Here is a 21,176-nt window from a genome sequence, read left to right as displayed (position 1 = left end):
CTTCCAGACCTTGAAGATGTTCCGGTAGTCCGTGACTTTCCGGATGTCTTTCCAAAAGAACTGCCAGGTATTCCACCTGACAGGGATGTCGAGTTCGTGATAGACCTTGTTCCAGGAACCGTCCCAATCTCTAGAAGACCCTATAAGATGGCACCCCTAGAGCTAGCCGAGCTTAAGAAACAACTCGATGAGTCCTTGAAAAAGGGTTTCATCCGTCCTAGTTCTTCTTCGTGGGCTTGCCCCGTCCTCTTCGTCAAGAAGAAGGATGGTACGGATCGGATGGTTGTAGATTACCGACCTGTCAACCTAGTCACTATCAAGAACAAGTATCCGCTCCCCAGGATCAACAACCTGTATGATCAGCTTGCTGGATCCTTAGTCTTCTCTAAAATGGATTTGAGGTTGGGCTACCATCAAATCAAAATCAAGAACGGGGACATTCCTAAAACGGCCTTTGTTACTCGATATGGCCAATACGAGTACACCGTCATGTCTTTCGGTTTAACCAATGCTCCAGCCACCTTCTCTCGGTTAATGAACTCGATCTTCATGGAGTATTTGGATAAATTCGTCGTGGTATACCTCGATGATATACTCATCTACTCCAAGAATGAGGAAGAACATGCCGAGCATCTAAGACTAGTATTGACGAAACTTCGAGAGCATCGCCTTTATGCTAAATTCTCTAAGTGTGAATTCTGGTTGCCAGAAGTGACCTATCTAGGCCATGTAATCTCTGGTAAGGGTATTGCTATCAATCCCGAGCGAGTTCAAGCCGTCCTTGACTGGACTCCACCTGAATCGGTCAAGCAAGTTCGAAGTTTCCTTGGCTTAGCGAGCTACTGTCGCCGCTTCATCGAGAATTTCTCCAAGGTTGCTAAACCTCTAACTGAACTCCTCAAGAAAGATAAAAAGTTCGAGTGGACACCACAGTGCGAATTCAGCTTCCAGGAACTGAAAAGACGCCTGACATCTGCTCCCGTACTCATACCACCAGATTTTTCTAAGGACTTTGTTATCTATTGCGACGCCTCGCGACAAGGACTAGGTTGCATACTCATGCAAGATCGTCATGTGATTGCCTACGCTTCCCGACAGTTGCATCCACATGAGGATAATTATCCCACACATGATCTAGAGCTTGCAGCCGTAGTCCATGCACTCAAAACAAGGCGACATTACCTTCTCGGTAACCGTTGCGAGATTTTCACCGATCACCAAAGTCTGAAATACATCTTCACCCAACCGGATTTGAATCTCAGGCAAAGACGTTGGGTCGAGTTGATCACAGATTATGACTTAGGAATAACTTACACCCCGGGCAAAGCCAACGTCATGGCTGATGCACTAAGTCATAAATCTTATTGTAACAACTTGATGTTACAACAAAGTCAACCACTTCTCCACGAGGAATTTCGTAAGCTTAACCTTCACATTATTCCTCGAGGGTTCCTATCCACCCTAGTGGCGAAACCTACCCTTACGGATCAGATCATCAAAGCTCAGAAGGTAGATCCGGGAATCTCCCGTATTAAGAGAAACATCAAGAAAGGAGTTGCGGATTGTTTCTCCGTTGATGACCAAGGTGTTGTGTTCTTTGGAGACCGTCTAGTGATTCCCAAGGTACGCAACCTGAGGCGTTTGATACTTAAGGAAGCTCATGAATCTCCTCTCACCATTCATCCCGGTAGTACTAAAATGTATCAAGACCTACGCCAGAGGTTTTGGTGGACTAGGATGAAGAGAGAAATTGCTCAATACATTGCTAATTGCGACGTCTGTCGTCGTGTTAAAGCAGAGCATCAACGGCCTGCTGGCACCCTTCAACCTTTGGCTATTCCTGAATGGAAATGGGATAAAGTCGGTATGGATTTCATTACCGGGTTTCCCAGGACCAAGAGAGGGAATAATGCTATCTTCGTTGTTGTCGATCGTCTTTCCAAAGTAGCCCACTTCCTACCTGTTCGTGAGAGTATAACCACGAGCCAGCTAGCTGACTTGTACATCTCCCGCATAGTGTCTCTTCATGGTGTTCCATTGGAAATTAACTCAGACCGTGGAAGTCTCTTCACCTCTCCATTTTGGGAAAGTTTCCAAAATGCTATGGGAACTCGTCTCTCCTTTAGCACCACCTTCCACCCTCAATCAAGTGGTCAGGTAGAACGAGTTAATCAAATTCTGGAGGATATGCTCCGAGCTTCTGTCATCTCTTTCGGCATGGATTGGGAGAAATGCCTTCCATTCGCCGAGTTCGCTTATAACAATAGTTATCAAGCTAGCTTGGGCAAAGCTCCTTTCGAGGTTCTCTATGGACGAAAATGTCGAACGCCTCTTAACTGGTCAGAAACCGGGGAAAGACAACTCTTTGGCCCGGATATGATTCAGGAAGCAGAAGAGCAGGTTCGCATTATTCGTGAGAAATTGAAATCAGCCCAATCTCGCCAAAAGAGCCATTATGACCGCAAACATAAGGCTATGACTTTTGAGGTTGACGAGAAGGCCTACCTTCGGGTTACTCCTTTAAAGGGAACCCATCAATTCGGTATCAAAGGCAAATTGGCTCCTCGTTACATTGGACCCTTTCGCATTCTTGCCAAGCAAGGAGAAGTTGCCTACCAATTGGAACTACCTCCGCATCTTTCCAAGGTTCATGACGTCTTCCACATTTCTCAACTCAGGCGTTGCTTCTCAGATACTATCCGTGGAGTGGACCACGAAACGCTTGATCTCCAAGATAATATCACATATCGGGAATATCCCATTCGAATCCTTGATCAAGCCGAGCGTACCACTCGACGCCAAAACATCAAGTTTCTCAAGGTTCAATGGTCACACCATTCCGAGAAAGAAGCTACTTGGGAAAGGGAGGATCGTCTTCGACTTGAGTACCCCACCTTCTTCCCAACGGATCCTAAATCTCGGGACGAGATTCTTTTGAGTGGGGGTGAGTTGTCACATCCTAGCTAGTTCATGCATTAGAGTGTTGCATCATGTCTACTTTTCACAGAAAGTTGAAATGGGGATGACAGAAACCCCCAGCACCCCCCCTGAAACACAACTAGGGTTTACTAAAATCCTTTTCAATGAACCTGAAATGCCCTTCATAAATGTTCACCATCTTTGGTCCTGGCTAAACCCTCTGCCAAAAATGGTTTCTTATTTTTGGAGGCTATTCTGGATTTTTGCACCAAGCCATAAGTATTTGCATTTGGGCAATTTAAATCCTATAAATATTTTAAAATGCCCAAATAATCTTGAAGGTATTTTTAGGCTGTTGAGAATATTTTCAAATGTGCCTCTGAATATTTTCAGGTTTTTCCTAAATGGAATAGTATTTCTACTATTTCAAAACACAGAACAGAAACAAATAAAAAGAAAAATAGAAAGCAGAGAGAGAATCTTACCTGGCAGCCCACTGGCCGGCCCAGCACTGTGCTGGCCCGCGCCAGTCAGCTGCTTCCTCCCGCCAGAGCAGGCAGAGAGGTGACGCCGGCGTGCGCGAGCTCGCCACGGCGCCACCTGCTTGCCGCTTCGCCCATGGACGAGCTGGACGACCTCCACGTCGCGCCCCCAAGCCCCTGGACACCTCCATTCGCCCCCTGCACCTCTCCCTCGCCTCCCTCCACCATGGCCGACGCAGCCGCTGCCACCTTGCTGACGTAGCCGTAGCCACCGCCGTCTCCGCGTCACCTGACCCTGCCCAGCAGCTCCGCCGTCGCCTTCTCCTTCGAGCAGGTCGGGCCCCGAGCGCCCGCTTGCCCCGAAGCCACTGCTCCGACCTCGCCTTCACCGCCCACCGCCGGAGATCCCCTTCGCCGTCACCACCGCAGCCGTTCGTCCCCGACAGCGCCGCCTAGCTCATCGCCTTTGCCATGAGCTTCTGCCCCTTCCCCTTCCTCTCATTCTTGATGCCGCCCTCTGCCTCGACCGCAACAAGCAGCACCGCACGCGCCGCCGCCGAGCTCGTCGCCGACGATGCTCCGGCCACCCAACGGGCACGCCACCATGCCCAACGAGTTCACTTCGTCACGTAGGCCACGTAGGACCTGGCCTTGAGCCTCCAAGAGCACCAAAACGACGGGTCCGACCTCACCCATACCCCGGCAGCCGCACAGCTCGTCGCTGGCGTCATTTCCGGCGACCCCGAGCTTCACCTCCACCACCAATCAACGCGGGTTGCTCCCAGCTACGCGTAGGTGCCCTCCGCCGCCCCTTTGGTCGCCGGAGGAGGAATCCCGCAGCCTCCGCCGCGTCTGGACGTCGCCGGCGGCTAAACGCCGGCGAGTCAGCGTGGTTTGACCACGGGTTTGACTCCCCAGAGTCACTAACAGTGGGGCCCGCCTGCTAATTAACCTGAGTTAGAGTTAAATTAATTCTAATTAGTTTAGCTAACTAACAGTGACACTGACACAGGGGACCCACACGTCAGGTTTGACCTGGACCGCCCCGTTGACCGCTGACGTCATCATGACACACCACTGACGTAATAAACAATTTAATTACTGGAATTATTTTTATACAGGAAATTCCAGAAAATATCACAAACTTCAAAAAATCATAGAAAATAATCTATAGCTCAGAATGGAAAGATTTATATATGAAAAATGATCAGAAAAATCCATTCTATCCATCTGTACTAGTTTCATGCATGTTTAAGCAAATTAACCTGCTGTTTAATGCAGAACAAGATAAAGCACTAATAAGGGCCATTTATGAACTTGGAATTTGAATCTTTGATTCAAAATAGTCCAAACCCATCTGGTCTTAGTTGCATTAGCCCAACACATTCATTTTGCCATGTCTCATGCATGCATCATATTGTTGCACTTTGCTTGGTGTTGATTGTGCTTCGATGTGTTCTTCGTGGTAGGTTCTGCCTCCGAGGATATTCACGAGTATCCAACTGAAGGGCAGTATTCCACCACCACTCCGTCAGGCAAGCAACCCATTGATCATTTCGATACAAACCCATCTTCTCGCTTCTGCTCTCATTTACTGCATTAAGACAACGCGATTCAAACTGTTATGTGTTGCGGTAGTTGAACCCACTTTCCTTTGCATGACCTGTCATTGCCACAGTAACTAGATGAAACCCACTAGCATGTGTAGGAGTTGATTGAGCCATGTTGTGTTCCTACAATGCTATGCTTGCTACGCTTAGAGTCGTGTCAGGTCTGGCTCATCAGGGTGATGAACTAGAGTGAAAGCATGTGTCGGTAATGAGAGTGAGGTGTTGAATACGTTTTGGTAAAGGTATCGATGAGAGGCCATGTAGGAGTACATGGTGGGTTGTTTCATTGAGACCGTCCCTAAGAACTGAGATCTGTATGCGTGATTTAAGATTCAGCTACTACCACGCATTGGGCCCGAAACCAATGGACCCCCTCGGCTTCTTGATCACCCTTGTCCTCTGTCCAGGAATTGCACGTAGTTTCTGGTGTTTGTAGTAAGCTGGAGGCCGTGGACAGCGCTGACCCGCGGGGTGGGCTGTGATGCGGTAGGCTCGTGGCCCGGTGTACCGAGTCGCCCGTTTGGTGTCTCGGGAACCCTGCACACATCGTTCGGGGCCGTATGTGGAAACCTCGGCCGGACTCCCTGCGGATGGAACCTGAATAGGCGATAAACCTGGACTAGAGACTCGAGTGTTTAGGTAGGCTGTGGCCGACACCCACGTTGGGCTTCCGCTTGAAGGTTGCCGAGTACACGTCGTGTAACGACGGTAAGTGGTGAGAGCGTGTGTGACGAAGTACACCCCTGCAGGGTATAAAACTATTCGAATAGCCGCGTCCGCGGTAAAGGACTACTTGGTCGCTTATGCAGTTCATAGACAAGTAAATGGATACTACTAAAAGCCTCAAGATAAGTGTGAGTACCGCGGATGGCTCTCTCGTGGGATGACGAGGGAGGATCCACGGTGGAGTATTGAGATGGTGATTAGTGGACTCGTGTGCGAAAACTATTTTACAAGTGGTGTCTCATAGGATAGCTTAGCCAAGAGTCAAAGCTGGCTTGCTGCAATAACCCCACTACCTTCTTGAGAATGAACATGTATAGTAGGATCTGTTGTAAGACTTGCTGAGTACCTTTGTACTCATGTTGCTTCAATTACTGTTTTCAGACGACAACACCGCCCCTTCCGATGGGTTCTATGTAGATCTCGACGATGACAAGTGACTTGCCACCCAGGTGGTGATCTAAGCTTGTGAAGGGCCTACGTAGATAGACAGGCTTCGTCAAGCCTTCTTTCTTTCTAGTGTCTGTACCCAGACAAGTTGCTTCCGCATGTGCTTGTATGATTGTATGACTTGAGTGTCGGGTCATGTGACCCCTATCTGTATGAACATGTTATGTAAGGCTCTCCGGAGCCCTTTAAATAAAGTACTTTGAGTTGTAGAGTTTTGTTGTGATGCCATGTTGTATTTACACATATCGAGCATATTGTGTGTATGATTGAAATGCTTGGTATGTGTGGGATCCGACAATCTAGTTGTTTATCCTTGGCAGCCTCTCTTATGGGGAAATGTAGTCTAGTGCCTCCTTGAGCCATAGTAGTCCGCTACAGCCCGGTTCACCGGAGTCCTGCTAGCCCAGCACTACTGCTCTGGACACTTGACTGGCCGGCATGTGTTTCACATCGTTCCTGTGTCTGTCCCTTCGGGGAAATGTCACGCGGTGACATCCGGAGTCCTGCCTCGCCTGCTACGGCCCGGGTTCCCGGAGTCCTGTTAGCCCAGTGCTACAGCCCGGATTCACACGCTGCTGACCGACACGTTCGATGTTGATTCATGTATGCCTGACCCCATACGTTAGTGCCGCTTTGGGTTCACGACTAGCCATGTCGGCATGGGTTCTCTGTCATGGATGCTAGCGACATTGTCATATACGTGAGCCAAAAGGCGCAAACGGTCCCGGGCCATGGTAAGGCGACACCCGTGGGAGTACCGTGCGTGAGGCCGCAAAGTGATATGAGGTGTTACAGGCTAGATTGGTGTGACTTAGAATCGGGGTCCTGACATCTTTGAACCAGCCTAGTTTGGGCCCATTTTCGCCCGGCCCAGTTGTGCCTATTTCATCTCAAGCTGAGGCCTCGTTTGAGCAAATGATCAATAACATGGTTAATGAAATCGTTACGTGTCAGCTATGTTTCAAGCAAGGACATTTTTCTTCTGCGTGCACGTCAACTTTAAAGTGCTTGGGTTGTTCTCGGGAGGGTCATTCGCGACAGGATTGCGCCCGTTTTGCTAAGCGTTTGGGTCTGGTTTGGAAACCCAAACCCGCTGTCGTTCCAGTTTCTGAGGTTCAAGCTACAGCAGCCAGGAATATCTCTTTGACAGGATATCTACCTAACTTGGACTCTTCGGTTTTCATTGCACCGGCCTCTTCGCCCAATTCCATCCACCTTGGCCCCGCAACTCCTCCGGGCTCTCCTCCGGCGACACCACCTCCGCCACCAGAATCGCCATCGCCACTGCCTGCCTTGGCCAACTTTCCACTCGATCCAATGCAGTTTGTTCCTGCTGGCCACCATATCATTGATGCTGGAGATGCGCGCTGGCCGCGCACATATGAGACGCCGCACGTCCCCATTGTGCGCCGCCACGAGGATAACATGATTGCTGAAGTGATGCCTCCGCCAGAGGCCAACGAGATTGGAGCTGCTCGTGAGGAAGTGGCTGACTGGTTGGAGGCTCATGGATATCAGGTTCGGTCCGTGCAACCTTGGATCAATGTTGTAGGTTTGTTCAGAGTTAGAGACCCGGTGGTGCGTTTTTCTCTTCTCCAGTTACCTCCGCAGCACCTTGGAAACGACCGATTTGTTCGCTTTATGAAGCATGATGAGGGAGAGGGTTTCCGTGGAGCTCAGGGTTTTCGTCAGGGGCTGATTATGATGTTGGGTATCCCTTTAGATCTGCGCAATACGGATAACATCAGGGCTGCAGTAAATACCTTTGGCAAGTTTCGTCATTGGAATAGCCAGGATCCCTACTTAGTCAGAACTCTTGTTTTTGCCTCCTTTCCTGAAGATGCTCTTGTTCCGCGAGATGTGGTTTTCAATGACTATGCTGCTTGGGATGGGGCCCGTGTGTCATGGACTGCCCCTATTTACATTCTTGGCGCCAACTTTGCAGAACAGATGCCGCATGATGAGGATTGGATGCCTATTAATGGAAACCCGCATCCTTTGCCTGGGGTGCCTTTTCCAGAGCTCCCTCCTTTCATTTTGCCCCCATATCCTGCTATGGATGGAATGATGTGCCACCTCCTCCTCCTGAGCAACCAGACATGGGGGATAACAACTGGGGCAATGCAGCTTGGGGAGAGGATGAGGAGATTGCTCAAGACAATGTGGAAGTGGAGCAGCAGTCTATGGTTTTGGATCTCTCTGATGATTTCTCTGTATCTGTGGAGCAAGCTATTCAGCCAAACTTTGTGCTGGTTTTTGATGTGGAGCAAAATGCTGAACCTCCATCTGGGCAGGAGCAACCTCTGGTGGAGGAGCCTGTGTATAACCCTGAGGACTGGGCCATGGTGGTCTACAACCCTCCTCCTGCTGCTGATCATGTTGTTGCTGAACCGATTGCTATTGAGGAGCTTCTGGTTGCCAACATTGCTGATAACAAAGTCTTTTTTGGACCTGAGTTGCCACCAGAGATGGATCTGAGGAGAAAGTTTGAGATCTTACTGCAGTCTGACTTCAACTTTCAGCTCACCAAACCTGTTGAGATGCTGCCTGTCAGGTCCTCCATGCTGACCAAGAGAAGTTGGGATCTGGCTTTTGAGGTGCCAATGATTACCTATCAAACATCTATGCAGGAGCAGAGGCCTGTGGCAAGGGCACTTTTTCCTTCTTTGGAAATTACTGACATAGAGGAAATACAGTCTGAGATTACTCCTGTATCTGTGGACATCTCTGATCAGGAATAGAGGAAAATTAGGAGGCCAAGGAAAACATTGGCACCAACCCCAATTGTCGAGACTTCTGTCAGGAGGTGCACCAGGGGGTCTTTGCAGAGAGATGGTTTCAAGCCAGTCTTCCAGGAGCTACCTATGCAGTCCAAGAGGAGGAAGCCAAAGCCCAAGCCTTTCTCTGCCACAGTGTCTGACAACCTGCAGGATGAGCAACTTGAAGATCTTCCACCTCCAACTCCTATCAACAAGCTACAGCAGATTGGCAAGGAGCTTGGCATTGCAGATGATCTCCTTTCTGTGGAGAAGCTTATGGCTGATCCCACTGCTACTCCAAAAAATGATGCAAATGTGTAGTGACATACTGGCTAGTGGGGGGTGGCTCATGTCTTTCTTTGGTCCTCTTTTGTCAGGGATATGCTCTTATTTTGGTCCCTATAATATTTTAAGTGTGTCTTGTTGGACTCATGTTACTATTGCTGGCATTATGTGCCACCAGACTTTATTCTCTCCTCATAGGTGTTTTAATGAGTAAGGTATGTAAAAGCTGGAATGTTTTATGCTGGAATGTTAGAGGATTGAACTCTGATGCAAGGCAAAGGGCTGTCAGGCAGAAACTGGATGAGAGTCAATGTGTTGTTGCTTGTTTCCAAGAAACTAAGTGTAGCTCTTTTGATTATAGATCTATTAGATCCTTTTGCCCCAAAATATTTGATAGCTTTGCTTTCTCCCCTTCTCTGGGAGCTTCTGGGGGCATCTTGGTGGTTTGGAATTCATCCATTTTTTGGGGCACTGTGATTGAGATTCAGCCTTTTGCTATTCTAGTTGAGTTTGTCTCTAAGCAGAATAATGAGAAATGGTCCTTAGTTTCAGTTTATGGCCCTTGTCAAGGGGAAGCTAGAGATAATTTTGTCAGCTGGCTTTATAACCTGCATATACCTATGGATGATAATTGGCTTCTGGTGGGTGATTTCAACTTTATAAGATCTCTGGAGAACAGGAATTTTCCAGGGGGGGCCTGAATGATATCTTCATTTTCAATGAAATCATTGCCCATCTGGGTTTGTTTGAGCTGCCTCTTAAAGGAAGATCTTACACATGGTCTAATATGCAAGATAACCCACTTTTAGAACAGTTGGATTGGTTCTTCACTTCTGCAGATTGGATTTCTTCTTACCCCATGACTGAAGTTTTGCCCCTGGCCAGAACAGCTTCTGACCATGTGCCATGTGTTGTCACAATTAAAACCTCTATTCCTAAATCTAAAATATTTAGGTTTGAGAACTTCTGGGTTGAACTTGAGGGATTTATGGAATGTGTTCAACAGTCATGGCAGAAAACCTCTCATAAATCTCATATCACTGCTAGGATTGCTGATAAGTTTAAGAGTTTAAGAGGTGCTCTTAAGAAGTGGCAATTGATTTCTTCCAAGCTAAAATTTTGATAGCCAAATGCAATGAGGTCATTTTGTGTCTTGATGGCCTTGAGGAGCTAAGGCCTTTATTCAGACCTGAATTTAACTTCAGGAAGGTGGTCAAGTTGCATGTGGAGCAGCTCTTACATCTTCAGTTTGTTTATTGGAAAAAGAGGTGCACAATTAGATATATTAAAGTTGCTGGTGAAAATACCAAATTCTTCCATGCTATGGCCACTGAGAGGCATAGAAGAAACTCTATTGCTTCCTTGAAGGACACTAATGGGACAATTGTCTCTAATCACTCTCAGATGGAGGGCATCATTTGGAACTGTTTCAAGAATATAATGGGAGTCTCTAATGGAGTTGTCATGGGTTTTGATCTCAGCAAGTTGCTTAAGCCAGTTGAAGGGTTGGATTTTTTTACTGAACCCTTCACTAAGGAGGAAATGGATGACACTGTCAAACTTATGCCCATAGACAAAGCACCTGGTCCTGATGGTTTTAATGGTTTGTTCTTTAAGAAGTGCTGGCACATTATCTGTCATGATTTCTATGAGTTGGCTGAGGCTTTTCATTCTGGTACTGCAAATTTGGAAAATATCAATGGCTCTTATATCACTCTGATCCCAAAAAAATTGAATCCTGAAGGGATTGGTGATTATAGACCTATTTCCTTGATTGGGATGGGTCTTAAGTTTCTGTCTAAGATGGCTGCAAATAGGTTCCAAAAGATAATTATGGCATGCATACATAAAAATCAATATGGCTTTATAAAGAGCAGGACTATCCAGGACTGCATTGGCTGGTCCCTGGAATATTTGCATCAGTGCCATCAATCTAAGAGGCCTATTGTGATTCTTAAGCTGGATTTTGAAAAGGCTTTTGACTCAATTGAGCATGAAACCATTTTGTAGATTCTTAAATACAAAGGCTTCAATCAGAAATGGATTCTCTGGGTCAAACAGCTTCTTTCCACTGGGACATCGTCAGTCCTTCTAAATGGTGTACCTGGTAGGCAGTTCCTTTGTAAAAAGGGGGTTAGACAGGGAGACTGTCTCTCACCTTTACTCTTTGTTATTGCTGCTGATCTTCTACAAACAGTGGTGAATGATATGTTCAGGAGGGGAATTTTGAAATTGCCAATTCCATGCCATGACCAGGATTATCCCATTGTGCAATATGCTGATGATACTCTCATTATCTTACCAGCAGATAGAATGCAACTCTTGGCTTTGAAGGACATGCTACAAGTGTTCTCAAGATCAACAGAGCTAGTTGTTAACTTCCACAAGTCTTCTATGATTCCCATAAATGTTGATGAGGATGCTATCATTGAGTTGGCTGCTGCTTTTGGTTGTCAAGTGGGTAAAATGCCTTTCACATATCTTGGCTTACCTGTTGGCACTACAAGGCCTAAAATGGTGGATTTTATGCCACTTGTGGATTGTATGGAGAGAAGGATGACAACTAGCTCCTCTTTTCTTAATCAAGGGGAGAGACTCCAGTTTCTGAATTCTGCTCTGTCCTCCATGTCAATTTTTTATCTTGGTAGTTTGCTGGCACCTGCTGGAATTTTAAAGCAACTAGAGAGAATTCAGAGGCAGTGTTTATGGAGAAAGCATAGGGATGAGCCAGCTCCATCCTTGGCTGCTTGGGATCTCATTTGTAGGCCTAAGAACAAAGGTGGTTTGGGAATTTTGAACCTGGGGGTGCAGAACATGGCACTTTTGCTCAAGCATTTGCATAACTTCTTAAATAGGAGGGATTTGCCTTGGGTCTCTCTTATTTGGGACACATATTATCATTATTCAGTGCCACAGGGTACTGACAGTTGTGGTTCTTTTTGGTGGAAGGATATTTGTAAGTTGATGGATCATTATAGGAACACAACCTGGGTTCAAGTTAATTGTGGGAACACTGCTCTGTTCTGGTCTGACAAGTGGAAGATTGGTGAATCAGTTGAACCCTTGCAGATTAGGTTCCCTAGGCTTTTCTCCTATGTGAAGGATCCCTGGATCACTGTTTATGAAGCCTTTCAATCTCAGGATAGGGTTAACATGTTTCACTTGCCTTTATCTGCGCAAGCATATCAGGAATTTTTGACAGTTCAAAATCTTATGGTTTCTTGTAGTAGAGACTTGGAGGCCAAGGATTCTTGGTTCTGGCAGGGGACATGTAATGCTTTTAAGCCCAAGCTGTTCTACTCTCTTATGCATTCAAACATGTCATTTAACCCTCTCCTTCTGTGGATTTGGATATCATCCTGCACAATGAAAATCAAAGTGTTTGCTTGGATGTTAATCATGGACAGGTTAAATACAAAAGACATGGTGGAAAGAAGGCATTGGCATATGGATGATGGAGTTTTTTTCTCCTTTGCAGCTTGAGGACTAGAGAGACCAAGAATCATCTGTTTTTTGAATGCAACTTCAGTGTCAGAATATGGAATTACCTGCAAATCACATGGTCACCTGGGAATGACATGTCTGATATTATTTTGCAAGCTAAACAGGACTTTGCAAAGCCTTTTTTCACTGAAGTTGTTTTTATTGCTTGCTGGAACATATGGATAATCCGGAATGCAAAGGTGTTTAGGCATGAGAGGCAGAGTTTCAACAAGTGGAGGAGTGCTTTTATCCATGATATTTTGCTAATGCAGCACAGAGTTAAGGCTAGGTACAAGGAAGAGCTTCTTAAGTGGATTTCCTTTCTTCCTCCTTGAGGTTTTGTATCTCTAGATCTTTAGTTTTTAGTTTTCTCTTCTGATTACCCCTTGTAATCCTTGTATATTGTATGCTACTTTGTTTTGAAATAAAGTTTTGAATGCTGTGGGGGGTTTTCCCTACAGTCACCAGTCAAAAAAAACTTCGGATCCGCCCAGAGCCCCGGCTCTGCTGCCCCATAGCCGTCAACCGTTGCGACATCTCTGCTTCCCTGCCGCCGGTAGCCACCGCAACTGCGCCGGCCTCACCGACTCGGCAGCTGGAGCTGCCTACTTCACCAGGCCGCCAGATAGGTCGCACCCTCATCTCAAATCGCTTTATTTAGGCGCAAATTGTCTGGATTTTATTCTGGGCCAATCGATTCCCAATGGGAAGCAGCACGCGAGGCGGCGGAGCTCCTAGGCTGCCGGTTGGCTGGTGTCTAACGTAAGGGTGCGGGGGCACAAGTTCGCCAGGGAAGCATCGTTTAGATGGCTATCTTAGAGTTGCGTGGGTTGAAGGTACTGCCGCCGCCGAATCTGGATGACGGCGAGTCTTTGTGGATTAGCCGGGGGAGGCGCAACCACGGCAGTGTGGTGGGGCGGGGAGCGGGGTTTTGGTCGGAGCTCTCGCGGCCACGGACGGCGGAGGCAGGCTGCTCTGCCGGTGGTCGCTGGCTCTTCGGGGAAGATTCCGAACAGTGTCTGTTGGGAGGCATAAGACGGCCATCAAGCCATCCGGCGTAGATCGGATAGTACCAAAATAAAATAAAATCGTGTGACCCCAATTTAGCCTTCACTCAACAGACGTGTGACCACTCTGGTACCTTGCTGTTGATCTCTTAGGGTATTTCTTCATATCAGAGAGATGTGTCGTTCTTAACATTATGCGTTTTCTGCATCTTCAGCCACATCGTCTTCCGACTCACCGCAGCTGCTCCAACAAGGGAAGCATACACCAGAAGGGAGCTATAGTCCCCACTCAACAGTTCCCTGCATCGAATGCGCGTGCCCGACATGGACAGCTACAACAACTGCATGGGCCATCGACAAGTCAGCACATGATGCTCACTCCTATGGATGGCGGCTAGATAGGTTGTACCCTCATCTTACTTGTGTGCAACATTTATGGCTTTGTTATTCATCTAAGCATGGAAAATAGATTATCACATTTCACTGTATATTCATGCTGATCTCTTACAGGTCTTGTTCAGGAGTTAACACTGTTCCATAGTTATCATCCATCAGCCAATGCTATCCCACAGGCTGGTGATTATAGTATTATACCACTTCTAGTATTACCTATGTTGTTCTTTAATACTTTTGTGTGCCATCTAGTTAATCTCGAGTACAAACGATACATATTCTATAGCTTTCATCTGTGTTCTCCCTTTAGTTTTTGAGACATGTTGCTGCTAGTTAACCCCAGTCCTACTATTTATGTCGTCTCCTACAGGCACTCATTACATAAATCTAACTACTAGTTGTCTTCCATGCATGTTAGATATAATTGCACACATTGATTTATCCATAAGAACCTCACGGAGCAATGTAACGGCCAACAAACTTGACATCAATGATACCCAATATGATGGAACATGTAAAGGCAGTTCTTCACAAGACTTGCAGAAAGATGATGAATCCTATTCACCCCACAACGTCCTTGCCCTAACTTGGCCCGTTATATGGGTACAACATGCATATAATGTCCTGGAGTGCATCTACTCTGTTGCAATGCCTTGTGCTTAGCCTGCTGATCATGCATGTAAATATGGCATGCCTTCCTGTTTTTCAGTACCTATTCCATTCATGATAACATGTTTTCAAATTCAAGTACTGTCATTCTACTCTATCGCAATGCCATCTGCTTAGTTTGGACATCATGCTTCTGAATATCTTATGCATTGTTATTCATCAGTATGTACTTCATCTATCTACCATACCATGTTCTTTTTTTACATTGAAGTGTTGTTCTAGTCACTACTGCAGGATGCTGCTAACGCGAGACTACGATCAGAGACCCTTTCACGAAACTGTGTGCAATGCATTAATCACAACGGGGATGTAAAAAACCATCAAAAAAGGTGCAAAACGTTCGCGATGGAGGATGCATCAAACACGGTTCAGATTTAGTTGCGTGTGCGATGCAGGGCACACGGTTAACCCGGTCGAACTGTTTGCGATGAGGCAGGACAACAGAAACGGGCAGCCATATCAATGTGTGTGCGATATACGGCATATAGTTCGCTCCGATGAACCGTTTGCTATCAGGAAGTGCAACATAAACGGTTAGCCAGATCAAGGTGTGTGTGATATAGGGCATACGGTTCACTCGGACGAACTGTTTTCGATTAGCGAATGCAACAGAAATGTTTCAACTTAACAAGATGTGTGTGATACGTGGCGAACAGCCGACTCGGATGAACTGTTTGCGATGAGAATTTACAACACAGATGGTTAATACAGTTAGTTCGTGTGCGACTCTGTGTGTACAAAAAACTTTGAAAAATGCAAACTAGTTGCTTGTGGTGGCTAGGAGTATCGCACACGATGTGTCTGCGGGTACTCGTGTGCGATGATTAGTAAGTTACACATGCATTTCCTTATGTTAACACTTGTGTGATAAATTACACGTGGCACCAGATACGGTATTCGGGTTGTGTGTGTGCTCCACTTAGTCTTCCCGCGCTCCAGCGAATGCTTCCCGCGCTCCACATGGGTGAATTGTAAAATCCACGCCTATTCCCTCACCGGTTTCCCGCCACCAGCTAATGGCTTGCTGCATATAACCCAGGCGGCAACGCACCGCCGCGACACTCTGCAAAGATCTAGTCCTCACCCATCTACCATTAGTTATTCCAAGCATGCCAGGCAACGACCAAAGATTCGACGTCGACGCCTACCTGTGTTACATCTTCGGCGAGGAGAACGAGCCGGAGCAGGTCGGGGAGCAAGAGCTTCATCGGTCGGTGCAGGCACCATGGCCATCGGCAGCGATATGCCGATATCGGCGTCACGGTCCTTGGGAGCACAATCGACATATTGCAGAGGAGGTGTGATGAGCAGTTTGCCATCCATCGTGCAAAAGATCCAGAGCTGCTCGGCGGCATGATCGATGACCCACCCAAAGAACCTCCGTCACCAGTGCTCATCGAGAGCCTGATGCCCCGCAAGGAATGGGCAGAGGACCTCTGCGATTCTGTCAAGACAAAGGCAGCCTGCGGCTTCATCATTGCCCGCGGCGGCCGTGTCAACCTCAATCCCGATGATGTGGTGGCTAGGCTCGAGCGCATCCTTGTCGGAGTTGACATCCCCGACGAAGTAGAACATCACCAATGTGATATCTTGAGGATGCAGGTGATCGACGGAATTTTCTACCAGGCCAGAGACATGGAAATGGAGCGGTTCCGCGGAGTTGTCATGCGCGCGATTGCACGCTGTCAAGCTCTTCTAGAAGAGGTCCAGCAGCCGCAAGAGCCTCCCGGCGCCAGCAGCTCCGTAGGCGGAGGCGGGTCGGGACACTCGGAGTGAACGGCCACAAGGGTTCTATGCTGATCATGGAGTCCGAGAAGACCATCGTCGGAAGGCCGCCAGCTCAGCCTTTTAGCTTATATTTTATTATAATTGTATGCATATGTAGGTCGTGAGTGTTCTGGGCCTTGCCACATTTGGCATTTTAAATTATCCTGAATATGTAAGACAATTATTAAGAATTATTAACCGTTGCCATTGTAACTTTGCCTCAACGGCGAGCAGAGCGCGCGCAGGGACGCCAGAGCGGAGCGCGCCGCGGCCGCCTCAACGGCGAGCAACCACGTGGTCAACCTTCTGCCATCAATAAATTTTGACCTTGTTTCTCGTCACATTGCTGATTACAATGCAATAAGTAATTGCAAATCTGTTCACACCCATCAAACTAATATGTGTTCACACTTAGCATCGGGCTATAAAAACTACCCACTCGAAAATTACTTCACAGTTCCTCTCCTCATCACCCACCAAACTGGTTTTTCTGTCAAGTCGTTCCGCCATGACCGGTAGGAGGATTTTAGGGTGGACATATAACCAGGCAGCAAAGACCAAGGCCGGGAAGCACTAGAGAGGTCCCGCCGCGAAGCCGCAGCCGCAGCAGAGATGTCCCGGCACGCCGCGGAGCCCTCGAACGAGCTCTCACGGGAACGCGAGGGCTCTCACAAGCGCATTCGCGGCGCGGCCATCATGACGAGCCAGCGTTCCTGAAGTCCTTCGTCGGCGACGACGACATTCTCGCTGGCGTCACTACGCAGCAGGAGTTGGTCGACCTTGATGAAGCTGCTCAAGATCAGCGATGCTCGGTTGACAAGGCGACCAGTCTCGTCGAGCAACTCATGGGAGAAAATGCGAAGCTCCTCAAGTTGGTCGCCGAGAAGGAGGAGGAGGCCGCCGGCTGGAAGATGCTGCATGAGCAGAGTAGTGCCTCGGAGATGACGCTGAAAGCGGTCGTCGAGGAACTGATGAGTGGCTTGAGGAAGCTCCGGATCGAGCGCGAGCAGGAGGTGGAGGAATCCGTGGCTACTTTCAAGCAAAGTCGTGAGGAATTGAAGAACGAGCTGGAGGATTTTGCCGCCCGGCGATCCATCGACGAGTAGAGACAGTAGCGACCCAGATCGTTGTCTGCAATTTCCTTCTTCTCTTGCCCCCGTGTCTTACGGGCTTTGCCGCATGTGGCATTTCAAATTATCTAGAATATGTAAGACAATTATTATCTGCGCCATTTTAAATTTCTCGCCGTATTATCCGTTGCCATTTTATTTGTGGTCGTATTATCCGTTGTCCTATGTGGCAATTGAAATTAGGGCAGAATACGGTCTGAAAACACGGACAAAGCAAATGCTGCCATGGGATCACAAGCAAACACCCTCCGTCTAGGTGCTTTAATTAACCCATTAATGAAGTTGTGAGCGAGGCGGGCGGCGGCTGGTGCATGGAGGTCAAAGAGCTCGCTTCCCTCTGAGCATGGGCGGCCTTGCTGCTCGCACGTGTCCCGTCAAGCCTGCGAGGTGGACAGGATGCACGCGTCTCGTCGAGCCTGCACGGCGGACTGCTCGCACGCGTCCCGTCGAGCATGCACGGCATACTTCTCGCGCTTGTCCCATCTAATCAAACAGCTGCACGCACGCCACCGAGTATGGTTAAATTTCGACACGGTAAATATAATACAACCGTTTGCAATATTAACGTGTCAGCTTTTTGTTTCAAAAAGGACTTCGTTGGCTACTAATGTGTGCGCCTCTTCTCAAACTGGACGTTTTTTTTACCACGGCATATATGTGCCATGTCATGAAACCATGCCAAGTTTCATGTTTTTTGGGTGACTTTTTGATTTACTGGGATTTAAAAACCGAGATTCTCATTGTTTCAGGACGAAGAAAAGTTTGTAAATCATTCTCATTCCTTAAACGAGACCTAAATATGCACCCAATGACACATGTACGATTTCCCACCCATTTTGCTTCACTGGAGCATGTGGTTGTAGTTCAAATTTGACTTATGGACTACATTCAATGCATAGAAAACTTAGTAATTAGTAATATATATACAATGGCCAAACGAACCCTGAACAGTTTCAAATTTCAGCCTGACACTCCTGTTATTCTATGTTGCCTGTAGAAAACAAAGTTCAAGGCGAGAAGAGGCAGCGATTATCATTTTGCCCACAAGAGGGGCATGTTTCCCTACCGAAACCACGAGGGTTGCGACAGGCTCCGGTTTGTAAAAGGCTTGTAATATAGCTTCGCCCAAATTGGACAATTATATGTACCATGTAGTGACACCATGCCAAGTTTCATGATTTCCTGGTGAGTTTTGGATTTACAGACATTGAAAAAGCGAGATTCGCAATGTTTGTGGCCAAGCCAGGACGGCGAGACGGTTGAATTCGTTCCCATTCGTTCCGTGGGACCTAAACATGCACCCCAAGGAAACATGTACGTTTTTTCTCGCCATTTTGGTGCACTGGAGCATGTATTTGTAGTTCGGATTTGAATGATGGACATTAAATGCCTAGAAAACTCAATTAATGAATTAAAAAGGTCAAACGAACCCTGAATAATTTCAAAGTTCAGCGCGGATCTTCAGTTGTTCCGTGTCGCGTGTAGAAGAAAATACGAGGCTAGAAGAGGGAATGATTATCGTTTGGCCCACAAGGGGACACGTTTCCCTATCGAAACCACGAGGGTTCTTGCGACAGGCTCTGGTTTGTAAGAGGTTTGTAATAAAGCTTGGCCCAAATTGGCAATGTTTTTACCACGACATGTATGTGCCATGACGTGTCACCATGCCACCTTTGATGACTTTCTGGTGAGTTTAGGATTTATGGGGGACTTAAAAACCGAGATTCGAAATGTTTGAGGACGAGCCAGGACACCGGTACAGTTGTAATTCGTTCCCATTCCTGGCATGAGACCTAAACATGCACCCAAGGACACATGTATAATTTTTCTAGCCATTTTGGTGAACTGGAGCATGTATTTGTAGTTCAGATTTGAATTATCGACATTAAATGCCTAGGAAACTCAATTAGTGTATAAAAAGGCCAAACGAACCCTGAATAAGTTTAAACTTCAGCACGGATATCATGTCGTTCCATGTTGCCCGTGGAAGAAAATACAAGGCGAAAAGAGGCAGTGATTATTTTTCGCCCACAAGGGGAACACGTTTCCCTATCAGAACCATGAGGCTTCTTTGATAGAAGCTCCAATTTTTGTAAGAGGTTTGTAATAAAGCTTGGCCAAATTGGACAATGTTTTTACCACGACATATATGTGCCATGACGTGACACCATGCCACCTTTGATGACTTTCTGGTGAGTTTAGGATTTATGGGGACTTAAAAACCGAGATTCGAAATGTTTGAGGATGAGCCATGACACCGGTACGGTTGTAATTCGTTCCAATTCCTGGCATGGGATCTAAACATGCACCCAGGGACACATGTATAATTTTGCTAGCCATGTTGGTGAACTGGAGCATGTATTTGTAGTTCAGATTTAAATTATGGACATTAAATGCCTAGGAAACTCAATTAGTATATAAAAAGGCCAAATGAACCCTGAATAAGTTTAAATTTCAGCACAGACATCCTATCGTTCCATGTTGCCCGTAGAAGAAAATACAAGGCGAAAAGAGGTAGTGATTACATTTCGCCCACAAGGGGGACACGTTTCCCTATCAGAACCACGAGGCTTCTTTGAGAGAAGCTCCGGTTTGTAAGAGGATTGTAATAAAACTTGCGCCACAATGGACGAAAAAATTCCTCAACATATAAGTGCAATGTCGTGACACCATGGCAGGTTTCACGATTTTTAGCTTAGTTTTGGATTTACAGGGATTTAAAAACCGAGATTCTTCTCACAAAATGTTTTCAAATAGCACACGGTTCACTCACGAAAGCCGATATTCAATGAAAACTTCGTGGAAACCATATTTTAAAGTTTCATAAAATCTGAAAAAAGTGGGATGTTAAGAAGGTGATGTTTTATTGCGACACCAAATTTCAAGTTGAAAAACATTACGAGATGTGAGCTATGAAAAAGGCAAATTCCGCCCTGAATAGTGACATTACTATTCGGCACTATTCAACACTGATTTTGTCTTTTTCATAGCTCACATCTCGTAATGTGTTTCAACTTGAAATTTTGTGTGGCAATAAAACATCATCCTCTTAACATCCCGCTTTTTTTTTTGAAACTTCAAAACATCTTTTTCTCGTGGTTTTCACCGGTTTCCACCGAATGTTGGTTTCCGTATGATATCCCCACCCCCGTTGTGCACGCGATCTGAGTCGTGCGTTCTGACTGGCCAGAACCCAAACCCCACGGATTGTACATGTGCACCGTTGGATGCTCCCAGATCAAACGGCAACCCTGAGCCCTTTCGACAGCACATGCAGTACATGGGTGAGAACTGTGCACATGCGTCGTGTAGCTCACGCTTCCTTCTCTACTAGGTTTTCATTCAAAACAGGCTACCATTTCTCGCCACTCCTCTCATCAGTTTCCCGCCTCTTCTCCCAGATATGCATGATGTAGATGTTCGTTTAATTCTTATAGTTCATCTCATCCAAAATCAATTAGTTTTATAAAAAAACTATTTTAAGATTCATGGAATTGTG

General features: G+C 46.7%; 1 protein-coding gene across 1 annotated transcript in view; it reads right to left on the bottom strand.

Annotated features, from left to right (window-relative positions):
* Positions 1–7,463, bottom strand: part of LOC123055720 (vegetative cell wall protein gp1) — a 140,643-nt gene extending 133,180 nt beyond the window's left edge. Inside the window, exon 1 of the mRNA XM_044479616.1 lies at positions 7,400–7,463. Within this exon, the coding sequence (XP_044335551.1) occupies positions 7,400–7,463 (64 nt within the window). The remainder of the gene's footprint in view (positions 1–7,399) is intronic.
* Between the last annotated feature and the right edge of the window lie 13,713 nt (positions 7,464–21,176).

The sequence above is a fragment of the Triticum aestivum genome, chromosome 2D, assembly GCF_018294505.1.
Source record: "Triticum aestivum cultivar Chinese Spring chromosome 2D, IWGSC CS RefSeq v2.1, whole genome shotgun sequence".
NCBI lineage: Eukaryota > Viridiplantae > Streptophyta > Magnoliopsida > Poales > Poaceae > Triticum > Triticum aestivum.
The sequence above is the reverse complement of the archived record's forward strand: the minus strand, read 5'-3'. Positions and strand labels throughout refer to the sequence as shown.